This window comes from Musa acuminata, chromosome BXJ1-1 (assembly GCF_036884655.1).
Source record: "Musa acuminata AAA Group cultivar baxijiao chromosome BXJ1-1, Cavendish_Baxijiao_AAA, whole genome shotgun sequence".
NCBI lineage: Eukaryota > Viridiplantae > Streptophyta > Magnoliopsida > Zingiberales > Musaceae > Musa > Musa acuminata.
In genome coordinates, this window is record NC_088327.1 from 13196367 (window position 1) to 13210000 (window position 13634).

Here is a 13634-nt window from a genome sequence, read left to right on the forward strand (position 1 = left end):
AATACGATATTGAGATCCCGAGATGTCTTCAGAGGTATTAAGCTTTCTTTTCCGGATGATATGTAAGACTTGTACAACAATGATTGCTTATGTGTGAGGTTCAGCAATGATTGCATATGAACTGGCAGTGAATCGAGACAGTGAGGCAGTGGGCTTTGTTGAAGCCAGCAAGCACCTTCGGATGCTCTCCCTGCTGCTCCAAGATGGACTTCTGCAAGGCATCCAAGATGGATAGTTCATAGAGTTTCAGAATATTACTAGTTGAGGATGAGGGGAGAATACGTATCTTAGAAGACTGTGAAGGGACCAGACAAGAATGACATGGCCATGTGAAACAAAGTACAGATTCGGTGTATTCAATCACCATGGAGATGATGAGTTGAAGCAATAAAGATGATAAGAGAATCCAAGCACACAGAAAGGAACATACTTTTAGCTTGCAGGTTTCTGTGGAAGGAAGCCATGGAGTGGATCATCAGTTCTGAGAGTTAAGAACACATCGGATCAGGAACAAGCTTTGGAATTAATTCTATTTGATGCCTAAATTTTAGTATATAGACTGATTAATTCACAAAAAAAAAAAAAAAAACTAATGCTGTGCTCGATTGATTTGCAATCAACTCCTCTTTTTTCTTCTGCTATGTGATATATGACTCTTTCAAATTGCTTATCAGCAGCTTTTGCAGGAAATAATGAAGAAGAGTGGGGTCTCTCCATCCATCAATGTCAGAACAGATCAGACACAACAGAAACCTGTGGGGATTCTTTGTATTCTTCCACTGAAGTAGCCAAGAAATCCAGTCTTTGCCTTCTCAATGAATCAACAGTAAAGGGTGTTTTGGTATCATGCTATTGTTCACATATATAATTGTATTTGTTTCAAATACATATAATTTAAACTGGTGTTTTGGTATCCAAAACGGAGATAAAATTTCCACTATATGATCTTATCAGGTTCGTCTTCACGCTCGTTAAAGAAAGCTGGCATTGGCGGGGAGAAAGAGGATACAATAATTTTATCGCCGTAATATAAAAAGCTTCCTCGTCTTGGCTTCCAGCTGGTAATACCTCCAAACGCGGCTTCCGGAACTGCTACCTGCATCTCGCGCTCTCCAAAACTAGTACACTGGGGCGCTGTTGAAGCCCTCCTTCCAATCCAGGGCGAGGAGGAGCCGAAGGATCTGCAAAGGCGGGTTCTTTCTTTTTCTTCCTCCTCTTCCTCGGAGTGGCTTGTTCTTGCGGCGGCGTGGTTTTTACATTGTGAGATTTGGCTTTTTTTAGATCCGGAATATGCACCGACTGGTCTTTGGAGAGAGGACCTTTTAGAAAGGTTGGATCTTGATGAGTTCCGGGGGGGCAGAAACTAGAAATTTTGGGGGAATCTCCCTCATTTTCTTGCTGGAACTGAAATCAAACCGTACGGTGTGGACTTGATCTTTTCGTGACGATTTTCTACGTAAGAGATCGATTTTTGACGAGTTTTTATTTTCTGGCTAAAGTTAGTTGTAGGTTTTGGGCGATTCGCTGTTGCTGCTACAAGTAGGTGTTGAAATCTTTTTGGAACGTGGTGACCTTTAAGCGGACATAGATCTTGAGCATTCAGACTGGTGTAGTCACTTGGTCTCACGTTGGAGCAGAGCATTTCCATTGCAGCACCATAAGATTTGGGATGATGATCTCTGATGGGGTGAATTGGTTTAGAGCTTCGCTGATTCTGGTTGTGGGTGTGCGAAGAAATGCTGTTGCATTCATGGAGATATGAAGCTCTGTTGAGTTCGCCAGCCTTCGAGAAAGACTCCTGATGGAAATGGCGTTGCTGATGCTCTTCTGAGCATTCTTGGTAGAGACCGGAGTTGGTTTGTTGTCATGATGGTGCATTGGAAGAAAGAGATGGCGTCTTTCCACTATGCGTCGCCGCCGCCGCCGCCACCGGATGTCATTCCACCACCACAAACTCAGCCCAGTAGGTATTGCAGCCCATCGCCGACTTGGACCCCGTCGCCTTCTTCCATTGCCGATCCCCCTTCATCCCCTCCCCTGCCGCCACCTCTTCCAACTGCACCACCGCCAGCTTCCGAGCCACCAAGTGCTCCACTTGATGCCTTTTCTCCACCACCAAAAGCCTTGTCGCCGCCACCACCGGAATCCCATCCTCCTCCTCCTCCTCCGTTGTCATCACCTCCACCGCCAGTGCTGCCATTGTCACCTTCACCAGCTGTTATGCCTCCAATATTACCGATCTACTATCAATCGCCACCACCACCACCATCGCATGTACCACCTTTGACTTCATTGGCACCTCCACCTAAAGTGCTCCCACCTTCTCCTTTTCCATCTATTAGCAATTATACTCCACCTTTATCTTCTCCTGTGCCTCATGGAAACCTGCCATCACTACCTTCAGCTACTCCAGTTAAGCCCAACACCACAAAGTCATCCAATCCCACAAAAAATGCAGGTTCCATAAAACGTAGCAGCCACTTCCCGAGAGGCACCATAAGTACTGCTGAATCTGTTGCAACATTTGCTGTTGTAGCAGGTCTTGTGATGCTTACTTTTGTTGGAGCAGCTGTGTGGCTTGTGAAGAAGCGAAAGAAGCCAGTTGAACCTCTTCGACATGGTGGAAATCTTGCTATGGCTTCAACAGTATCTTCACATATGTCAGGTAAGGCCTGAAGTTTCCATTTTATTGACTCAAATATGAGCATGTGTAAGGGAAAACATGTTATTTGCGACTTCAACATTAGATAATCACAAGTTACAAATCTTATGTAACTACAAGAAAATGTCCAATTCCATCCTGGGATCAGCTGTTAGACTAATCAGGTTTTGTCTTTCCTTGTTAGAGTTATCCCGTTCAAGATCTTCATTAAATCCTCTTGTAAGACATGGGTCTGGAGTGAGTTATGGCTTCCCTTACTCAGCACTGGAACCAGGGTTAGGTCACGCAAAATTGTGGTTTACATTGGAGGAGCTATCACTCATTACAAACGACTTTTCAACTCAGAATCTGTTAGGTAGAGGTGGATCTTGTTGTGTATATAAAGGACTCTTACTGGACGGAAGGGAAGTGGCCGTGAAGCAGCTCAAAGTTGATGGTGCACAAGGAGAGCGTGAATTCAAAGCAGAAGTTGAAATTATTAGTCGTGTACACCATCGCCACCTGGTTTCACTTGTAGGATACTGTATATCAGAGAACCAGAGATTGCTTGTCTATGACTATGTGCCCAATAGAACTCTTTATCATCATCTTCATGGTAAGAAATAATCTCTCTCCTATCAGCTACTCATTTTTACAGCCTTACAATAAGTTGCACAAACATCTAGAATCTCCCCATCAAATTGCATATGCAGTGAGCATTCTTAGATGGAGTTGCTTTTGCAGGGAAAGGAAGGCCAGTAATGGAATGGACAATAAGGGTTAAGGTTGCTGCTGGTGCAGCTCGTGGAATAGCATACCTTCATGAAGATTGTAATTTCTCATCCCCTTTCTTGTTGCATAGTACAATTTCTCCTTGAAGAATATGCACTAACATAGCAATTTGGGTCAATTTAATTTTTTCTGTCAGGTCACCCTCGGATAATCCACAGAGATATAAAGTCCTCAAATATTCTTTTAGATTACAACTTTGAAGCTCAGGTTATCCATGACTTGCTTGCTCTGAACATATAGTGTTGCTAATGTTGCTTAAATGTTTTTGTCAAGCTTGTAACTGATTTGTTCTGGTGTATTAGGTTTCTGATTTTGGTCTTGCAAAGTCAGCTATGGATACTAACACACACGTGACCACACGTGTAATGGGAACATTTGGGTAGGTGAACATTATGAAACTTGGATACCTTGTTAACCTATAGACTAGAAGCTCCACTAACACTTGCAGAATTGATGATGTGTTGTTCTTGCAGATACCTAGCTCCAGAGTATGTGAGAAGTGGAAAGTTAACTGCTAAATCTGATGTGTATTCTTTTGGTGTGGTTCTTTTAGAACTTGTTACAGGACGGAAGCCTGTTGATACATCTCAACCTTTGGGAGATGAGAGTCTTGTTGAATGGGTAAACTCTATATCTGCAACATTTCACAATTTTTTGTAGTATCAAGTGCACATTAGCAGTTAGAATACTGCGGCATTCAGTTTGGGAAAGAAACATTCATTATTTCTAAAGCCAGGGCTCTCTTTTCTCTTTGTATGTAATACTACCTAATATATTTCTTGCACAAATTTGTTTTTACATTTGCAAGAAGTTGTCTTGGTATCTTTGCTGCTTAATAGGACGAGATTTCTCCTCATGTTATACTAGTGCAGGATAATTGTAATCGATGGTTTTCTCTTTGTCGTCTTGTTTTTTATCTTCTTCTAATCCTGAAGTATAGCATTTCCTTATTAGCAGTCTTCTACAGAATCTCCACATCTTGTTATCCACCTCTGTTCCACTTCGGCTGATCATGTTCCTTTGCATATTGGAACATGCAGCTCTTGCAGTGTTATTAGTTTTCTCAGCTTTCGTTCATTCATAGGCGAGACATAATTATTAATGTTTTGTCTTAATGTATCCTTGCCTAAGTTACAGGGATATAAAAAATGTTGCATACTAAAGTGGTTCACATTCATTTTTTGAGAAGTGTCACCTGCTTTTGGTGTTGTGGTTGGAGCTGTTTCTCACATTTATATGGAATGAAGAGGAAGAACATGTGAGTTTTCCTAGTGGGTCCAAGTCAAAATGAAAATGGAAAGAACTTTTGTCTGCAGGCTGAGCCATGATCCACGTACTGTTTGGTTGTGGATGACCACGAGAGGATGACACTTAGGAGTATAATACGGTAGACTGTCAACCTCAGGTGTTGTAATGACAGTGGAAAAAGATACAAATTACATTTGGCACACTACATTTCAGGAGATGTAGGAATAAAGTAGGATTCGATAGTGACTATGAGCAGGTATGAAGTGGTTGAGAGCTTCTTCTGTTCAATTTGCTTCCTCATCAGCACATTGAAAACATGTTGAGAGCCTACGTTTCAGACTAGAAGGATAGATATCAAATCTTGTCTACATGTTTCACTAAGAATTTTAGGAGATTGTGATGTTATTTTGTGAGAGTTCCCTTCTATGTTTTTTCTATTTGTAATGATCATTGCAGTATTGGCCTAAACTGCTCATGTGGGCTATAAGGAACCATAAGGTGAAGTTTTGTGATGTTTTATTCATATAGAGATTTTGCATTCATGTGGTTCATATCTATATATCAACAGTCTGAATTCTGTTTATCATATCTATAACATATGGATCTTATGCTACTAACATGTGATCTTTCTGCCTACATCAAGGGCAGCTGCACATCGTTGTAGAAACTATTACCGTGTTAAACCAATCTTTTCCAATCTTCTTTTAGAATTCTATGTTTTGCTGTTGTGCAGCCTGAGATTTTGCATTGAAATGATCTTTAAAACATTTTCAAGATTCTCAATTCAACTGCTATCTTATCTCAGGCTCGACCATTGCTTATTCAAGCACTTGAAAACGAAGATCTTGGAGATCTGCCAGATCCTAGGCTCGATGGAAACTATAACAAAGATGAGATGTTTCGTATGATCGAAGTCGCAGCTGCATGCACTCGTCATTCATCAGATATGAGGCCTCGAATGGGTCAGGTAAGGTCTGATTAGTATAGACAAATAAACTGAGATTGCAGAGATTGTCGCCAAGATAAATAATTGATACACCTATTCTCCAGACAACCTAATTTGACATCCTGCCACTGACAGGTTGTGCCACTATATGTGGTTTTCCGGTCAGTGAAGATTGTCGTACAGCGAACATATGAAATACGAAAAATACTTATCTCTGCGCTAGAAGAAAAACTGCATACTGATATTTTCTGTAAATTGTGAATGATTTTAGGTGGCCAGAGCTCTCGATGGTCTATCCGATTTAGATATAAACAATGGCATCCAGCCAGGCCATAGTGAAACCTTTAATTCATCTCCACAGTCTGAAGAAATCAGAATATTTCAGAGGATGGGATTCGCCAGCAAGGATTACAGTGGTGATTGCAGTCGAACTAGCTAAACGATTGTTCCCTTTCAATCATTTTCTGTATCAATTTTGTTGTAATTAGATCCAAAACATAATTGTAAAAGTATATATAGTCTCAACCCATTTTTTTTGTTTCATTGAATAAATCCTACATCTTTGTCCTCCTAAACTGCAGGTGGTTCTTTGCATCTGTTGAGACTGTCTTTGTAAAGTCTTCTTAGCAGCAAATTTGCTGTATGCTACACTGACACCAATGTTTGGTGTCAGATGGTTTAAAAGATTTTTTGCTTCATTGAGCCATTAAATTCTCTACTTGTTAGCTGCCCTGTTCTACATTTGACTTTTTCTGAAATGATCACTGGATACTCTATTAATCTGTAGTAGCAACATTTCTTCCATTGGTGGTTGTATTGCAGACATGTCTAACTGAAATGGCATTAAGAACTCCATAAGTTGCATGGTTTTCTGTTATCATCTGTAAATCTCCATTCAAGAAAAATGATGCTGGATCTGAGGAGGGTTGTGTAGGACCTTATCCCCATGTTCATCTTTCAATCTCATATATAACTTGTTGGCAAGCTGCAGCAAACATGTAAAGGATTTCAAGTGTTTAGGTACTTGAATTTGAATATGAACTCAACTCGGGTGCCTCTTTTTCGAATCGAATCCGTTCACGCCCGATCCGATTAATTGCTGCGACTTCCATGTTTTGGGTCAAAATTTTGATCCAATCGGGTTGGATCCGATCCACTGAGTCACAAATTCGATCCATTACCAGTTCTAATCGGATCTGATCCGTACCCCCGAATAAGATCCGCGACTGCGACGACAAGACCAAAGAGAAGCATCGAATCATTCATCTTCTGTCCTCATCGAAGCCGTCCTCGCCTTCCGTCGATCGCGTCACGCGCATTCCTACCTTATCGAGAAGGGAGAGAGAGGGAGAGAGGGAGGATTTCGGTCTGTGGCTGGCCGACTATGGGAGAGGAGGAGAGGGATCCACAGCGGCTGAAGAGGATCGCGGCGGCGGCGTACGACTACGACAACGATCCCCGATGGGCGGAGTACTACTCCAACATCCTGATCCCGCCTCACATGGCCGCCCGATCCGACGTCGTTGACCACTTCAAGCGCAAGTTCTACCAGCGCTTCATCGTAGGTTTCTTTCCTAGTCTAGTCGTTCGATTTGGTGACCCGCCTCTGTCTTCTGGTGTGGTCTATTAATGCCTAAGATGAGACAAAGATCGCGCGATCCGCGTTCTTGGTCTCGGTTGTGTCAGAAATATATTAGTGTGACAAATTAGGGTTTCGATCATCTTCTTTTTTTTCTCCTGAACTATGTATGCAAAGAGTTGCATTTTTATTTTTAATATGGACGGATTCTGGTTAATTATTTGTTATCTTATGAAACATTTCGTTTTACAACTTGTAGTAGTTTTCTTTTGATCATTAGCATTCGCTTTTTCTGAAGTGCAGCTTAGTTCTTTGTGCAGCTATTTCTTCCTGGTTCTTTTCCTGGGGAACTGAATTGGTACTCTGCTAATTTTCTTAGGAATTTGTGCTTTTGAAAGTCGATCATTAGCTTCTTTTCTTGCTCGAACCCAGCAAGTTCCTATTTAGGGTTTACCTTCTTTTTTTTTTTTTGTCGTCTTCTAAGACGTTCAGTACTTGTTATTCTACCTCGAGCTTTCTGTGAATTTATTGATTTTACTCAGATTTGATGTTGCTCAATTTTGGCTATTGTCATTAATAATGGATCATTTCATTCTCATGATCATATGGATCTGTTGGCTTTTCGATTTCAATGCTGCCTTCGTGGGGTTTTTGATAGAGATCAAGTTCCTGATAGCTATTTCGGCAGTTTATGCTCAGTCTTTTGGTCTCCATATGGAAGGAAGGATGTGATTTTGTTGATGTGGTTTACAATTCATTTCTTTGATTGATTGAGGTGCGGATATATGCTCTGCCTCGTCCTTTCTTCCTCATTCATTTGATAGTTAAAACTCTTCCCTTTCTCTGCCCTATCCTTTTCTTTCTTGACAGCTAGCATAAACTCACACCACACTTACACATGCATACATGCACAGTCAACAATGGGGAGAGCCAGATAGAGATCTAGAAACCAAGAACGATGGATCACTCTCATAACACTTCATGCATGCACAGTCAGCACTGGGGAGAGCCAGCCAGATCTAGATGCCAAGAATAATGTTCCACATTCATGCCGCTTCCAATGTACCAACCTGCATAATTGGCATCCGGCCTTGACAACTCTTACCCTTCCATTTCCAAGCAACCTGCCCTCTTGGGACTAACGCTAGAAGCATGCATATGTCTCGTTGTGTGCCTATTCAGGTGATCCTTCAGTGTTCACTGCTTGTTGCACTTATACCTGTTCTATGCCTCATCCTTCATTCTGAAATGTGATGTTTCAAGTTCTAACTATAAGAAATCGGTGGTTTGGATCGGATTTATGACCACTTTTTAATGGATTCCAAAACTGGTTGGCATCTTGGTTGTCTGCTGGTTATTAACATAGTTTTTTTACTTTTTCTAAAGTTAGATTGGATATGAATTGACACATCCATTCTGAATCTGGTATATTTACAGAGATAGTGCATACTGGTGTTATTGGGGATTAGAAAAACTAATTTTAGTCAAATGATTGAGTTTTCCACAATGGAACACTACTTGTATTAATTGATGGTATTCTATAATCTGATATATCAAATCTATATTTGGTAATCTTGGCTTAACTAAAGCTACTTTTCAAGTACCCTGGTTTTGACGGCTTGTAGTTTCTTCCAAAAGCGGCTGATGTTTCTAGATGTTGCCAAAAAGGTCCTTCTACATTTTGCTTTTACATGTTCTGATATTATAATTAACTTCTAGGATCCTGATCTTGTTGTGGAGACCATGTCTTCAACTAGTTCTTCTCAGTCATCAAGAGCATCAGACAGACCTTCATCGCAACCAACACAGTCTTCAAGAGCATCAGAGAGACCATCACAGTCAACTGCTCGAAATGTGAGGCCACAGAATTCAGGTGGATTGAAACTTAAAACCTTTCCATTGCTTATATTATAACTAATATGCTGCCATAGAAGTTCAAAGTTTTTACAAAAGTACTTTAAGATTCCTTTTGGAAAAGAAGAACTATACCTTTGAACTTGACATTTTTTGCAGGGTCTGGTAGTGGTAGTACGGGAACAGCTGCGTCAGTGGGTGGGAATGCTAATCCTTTGAGGCTGGATCAACGATCTATACATTTTGCTGTCAATGCTTGGGTATGTAAAACATTTCCTCTCATGTTTCTTTATACATAAAATATAGTGTCCTAGTACTGTTCAATTGCCAGGAATAGGTAGGTTTGTTTCCAGTTTTTTATGCTTGATTGTATGTCTGTATGTCTAGAACTGATAGGTTGGGCCCTTGGAGCAAATATCTTGAGGGAATCTGATATTTATTACTTTGTTATTTATATCTTTGATTTTTGTAGTCGAATATATCATTGCTGTTTAATAACCTAACAAAGCTTGTTATTGATGATATCACCTCAAATAAATTAAAAAAAACAAGTTGAAAGAACCAGACTATGGAATTGATCATTGAATCTAAAATTCAGTTGATCAGAGTTTCTCTGATATTAGGATGGCAAAATTTGTCCTATGTAAAAAAAAAGAAACGCACATTAGGGGTACCAGATGATAGGCATACTGCCTATGATCTCCAGTTTCAATCATCAAAACTGGATGGTATGCCAATTTGGTAGTGTTACAAGGTGGTAACCCTGATTCAGGCTGGATTTGGCAAACTTGCCCTATTCAGGTCGCATATTTGGTTGGATCAACGTTTACCGGTCCGACCGGTTTCTATTTTCTTGCTTTCAACTACTGCAAATTTTGTTCCTTTTTTTCCCTTAATATTATATTTCTGCTTTTGCTGCTCATATGTTCTTTAGGCGGTATTGGTCTGACTTTCCTATGTTTTATGATGTTTGGACACTTAGGGATGCACCAATGTCCCAGCGTGTATTTCAGTCCGTGGGGCTCAACTGTATAATTTGAGAGATATTATATAGAAAATATGTACATTGACTTGCATGTCTGTAAAAATGCTTTTGAGACTATGCCATGGACACTGAAGGTATCTTCCATATAGGATGAAAACCTTGAGTTCTTTTACAGATTTCATGTTTATCACAGAAGCTGGTAACAGCCATCTAATTCTGTAGAAATTCTTGGGGCTCTTAAAACAACTATCTTAATCTTTGTCCTGTACATTTGTTTGTCAAATTGTCCTTGCAGTCACTTGGTTTATATAAACGCAAATTTGTGCTTATCTGTGGAAATGCTGTTGCCACCATGGTGGGTGCACACATGTATCACAAATGTCTTAGTGTGTATGACTTAGTGCTTGTGCTTATTTGTATTTATATTTTTTCCCTTGAAGTTGCTTGCTGCATTTTTCTGCCCATCTTTTATAAACTGATGTATCTTATATTAGGTACTAGTGGTTGCTGTGCTTGGGATGCTTCCAGTTGCTTCAAGAAATCTTTCAAACAAGGCATATCGTTTGTCCTTGCTGGGTACTGCATGTTCCTCAGTTTATTCGGTGTACAGTCTCTATGGGGTGAGTTCTAGATAATAGTCATTGCAAATAAAGACTTACAGAGTTTTAAGTTAGTTGTATTGGTTAAGCATGGTAATTTATACTTTATAATTGCAGATTTATCCTGTATTTTTTTTCTCTTCACAGAAACCAAGGGCATGGAACCTCCCTGCTATTCAAACATGGGTTCAGACCGTGGTTGGAGGGAAGGATTTTATCCATTTGATATATTGTATCATACTTGTTACACTGCAGCTACGTTTTAAGTGTGAGTTATTTTTTAATATGTTGTTGTTTTGGAACTTCCTAACCTCAAACCACTAATATTTGAGGCCTTGTTATATTGTGTTGTTGATTAGTATCCTGTGATGCCAATTTGTGCTGCAGTTGCTCTCATTCCTGTGTTTTGTTGGGCTCTTGACCATGTGGCCAGATTCCTAAGGTGTAATTTTGCACGCTCATCTTTATACAGGTAATTGAGCTTAACTTTCATGTAACAATTACTTACAGGCGACAATCTTAACAAATTTTGTACAGAAACAAAGTTAATATAACTATCCAATATAGAATTATATGTTCTGTAAATGATCCATCACTACTTCATGATTGCTGAGAGTAACTTTGTCATGTTCACCATTGGTTTTTTATTTTGTCATTTAGTTGTATAATTTAGTGTGAGACTGAACATTCAATGCCGGGTATTAAGGGCATCACTGAACATGGATTATATTTGTACTGGATGGAAGCTCATGTCATGTCTGTATCCTGTTCATAAGAGATGTATATTAGTTGATATAGGGGGCTCACAAGCTCATCAGTATACTTCCATCAGATAGTATTAGGGACAATCTTCCTTATTGTGTGGTTAAGTATCTGCTCTATGCAAAGCTCTAGTATAAACTTAGTTTTCAATTAGATAATATATATGCCAAGCATATTTTGGTATGTCTGGGCATTATTAATGATGTCAGTCCAAAGGATAAGTATCTTAAGGGATTCTCCTGTTGTAGAGCAATACCGAAGGTGTTTTGGCTGTGACATCTCCAGTGGCTTGGTTATTTTTAAGCTTTGTCCGGAGCTATTTTCTTGGTATGTAGTGGGTGTCTATTGAATGAGCTTGTAGTTTTATCAAAGTTTATAATGTGGTGGTGCAAATTTTTGTTATTCTTGTGCGTCATTCTGATTCTGACATGCCATATTTACTTAAAATTTGTTTCAAAATTCGTCATTATTGATCACAAGTCTGGTAATTTGATTCGTCGTTATGATCTTTATATCAGATACAAAATAATGTGCATCTTTTATTGTTTGATTAAGATTTGTGAGGTGCTTTACTTGCTTCTTGAGAACGAATGATAAAGAGTAATCAACTAAAGTAATGGTTACACATTTGATGCACAGGAAATACATGGAGGAACCTTGTTTGTGGGTAGAGGCAAAAGGAACGACATTGAATATTCTCAGTTCGAATGCCGAGATTGGAATGGGCTTTCTTCTAATCATATCTCTATTCTCGTCAGTCAATCTACATCATTCTGTTGTTTCCGTTTTTCATCTTCTCAAATTCTGATCTTTAGAATTTCTAATTTTGCTGATGCAGGTGGCAGCGCAACATAATACAGACATTCATATACTGGCAGGTTAGTTCTGTTGGCTATGAACACACACGACCAATATCACATTTATATTTAGTCATTACCTGGAGGTAGCTCAAATGCTAACACCTTTACACGTTAAACAAGCGAGACCTCTTTTAGAACTGTGATCAATTTTCCTAAGGAAAATGCTATGGACAGGTGAGCAACTGCCATATCTTAGTATCAATTGCTGTGATTGTTTGTTTCATTGGTACATCTTTCCAATGTGGGTTGTATTCAAGCATCCAGAAAAAGAGGAGTCTCTACTGATACTAGGGAAGGAAATAGATATTTACTTAATCCATTTTCACCTTCAACCAACTCTTGCAGAGAATTAAATAAGAAACTTTACATCCCTGTTCTCCTTGACATCTGTCTTCCGAGTATAAGTCATTTAAATTTTGTAGATTATTGTCATTGTTGTTGACTAATTCTCTGCTCCTCCTTGATGGTTGATGCAGCTGCTGAAGGTGATGTACCATGTTCCAGTAACTGCTGGTTATCACCAGAGCGCATGGGCCAGGATCGGTCGTACTGTGAATCCGTATATCTACCGCTATGCTCCTTTCCTAAACAGCCCGATCTCCGCTGTCCAGAGATGGTGGTTTAGGTAAGAAGGAAGAGGAACATGAAATGGCCATGAACGGGAAGGATTTTGTTGTCAGTCAATCTCAAAATGTTGCTTTCAGTGGACAAATAGTAAAAACTTTCAAGAACCCATTTTGTGATCTTCTACCATCTGATCTCTGTGTTATAATCAATCAACTTTTATCAAAGTATGGATCCTTTCAACTTTCCACTTGAATTTATTATATATAATGCTGTTTGTTTTTTCTTTTCTTTCCTTTTTCTGTTCCCAGTGATGCCATTGTAGAATGCTGAGCTCTGTTCCCAGATCAAATTGGGCTCATCTCACTTTAAAGACTCTTGCTCTTTCTGTTCCAGAGGAAGAAGGAAGAAACAGTATTATTTTAGTTGGAATCTGACATGAAGGTCATAAGAGGTGGCCATGGCATGTGGCCAGTTGCCATGCAGCTGTCTTTACACCACCACGAGTCGTAAATTAGCACACCAAGAAATTTCTTCTGACCTTATCATGTCACAGGAGCACATGCGTCCTGAGCTCTTCCCCCACCGCGTCCAACCAAGCATGAACACACCGACAAGCAGATGATGGACATGAAGAAATGCCAACGGTTGAAGGAGATCGGAAGAGAACCATGAAGAAGATGAACAGAGGACAGGGACATGAACGCAAACACTCTCTTGATCAGATGGTGCAGTGGCACAAATTTAGCTTGAAGAATGCTGAACTCCGTTCCAACATCATCTTCTGTACATTTATTGGATTCA

At 39.8% G+C, this 13634-nt stretch overlaps 3 protein-coding genes across 5 annotated transcripts in view; 2 read left to right on the plus strand and 1 right to left on the minus strand.

Annotated features, from left to right (window-relative positions):
- The first annotated feature begins 540 nt into the window (after positions 1-540).
- On the plus strand, positions 541-6366 carry LOC103997345 (proline-rich receptor-like protein kinase PERK8). Of its 3 annotated transcripts, none has more exons than XM_065184841.1 (10): positions 541-841; positions 955-1422; positions 1500-2665; positions 2847-3257; positions 3386-3472; positions 3570-3640; positions 3736-3812; positions 3907-4054; positions 5487-5648; positions 5899-6366. In XM_065184841.1, the coding sequence occupies exons 3-10, from the start codon at positions 1867-1869 to the stop codon at positions 6064-6066; spliced, it is 1923 nt and encodes a 640-aa protein (XP_065040913.1). In that variant the 5' UTR covers positions 541-841; positions 955-1422; positions 1500-1866; the 3' UTR covers positions 6067-6366. The 3 variants fall into 3 exon arrangements, with proteins under 3 accessions (XP_065040913.1, XP_065040923.1, XP_065040933.1); XM_065184851.1 differs by having other exon boundaries at positions 955-1417; XM_065184861.1 differs by having other exon boundaries at positions 564-841; positions 955-1967; positions 2540-2665.
- A 527-nt stretch (positions 6367-6893) lies between these two features.
- LOC135674755 (uncharacterized) lies at positions 6894-13116 on the plus strand. The gene is made up of 9 exons (XM_065184895.1): positions 6894-7188; positions 8926-9079; positions 9220-9320; positions 10540-10665; positions 10792-10912; positions 11032-11116; positions 12046-12159; positions 12245-12284; positions 12743-13116. The coding sequence occupies exons 1-9, from the start codon at positions 7012-7014 to the stop codon at positions 12893-12895; spliced, it is 1071 nt and encodes a 356-aa protein (XP_065040967.1). The 5' UTR covers positions 6894-7011; the 3' UTR covers positions 12896-13116.
- Positions 13117-13530: 414 nt separating this feature from the next.
- The window catches only part of LOC103997326 (probable calcium-binding protein CML14), an 853-nt gene continuing 749 nt past the window's right edge, over positions 13531-13634 (minus strand). The window contains exon 1 of the mRNA XM_009418505.3: positions 13531-13634. This exon is cut by the window's right edge and continues 749 nt beyond it. The gene's annotated coding sequence lies outside the window, so the exon portion shown is untranslated.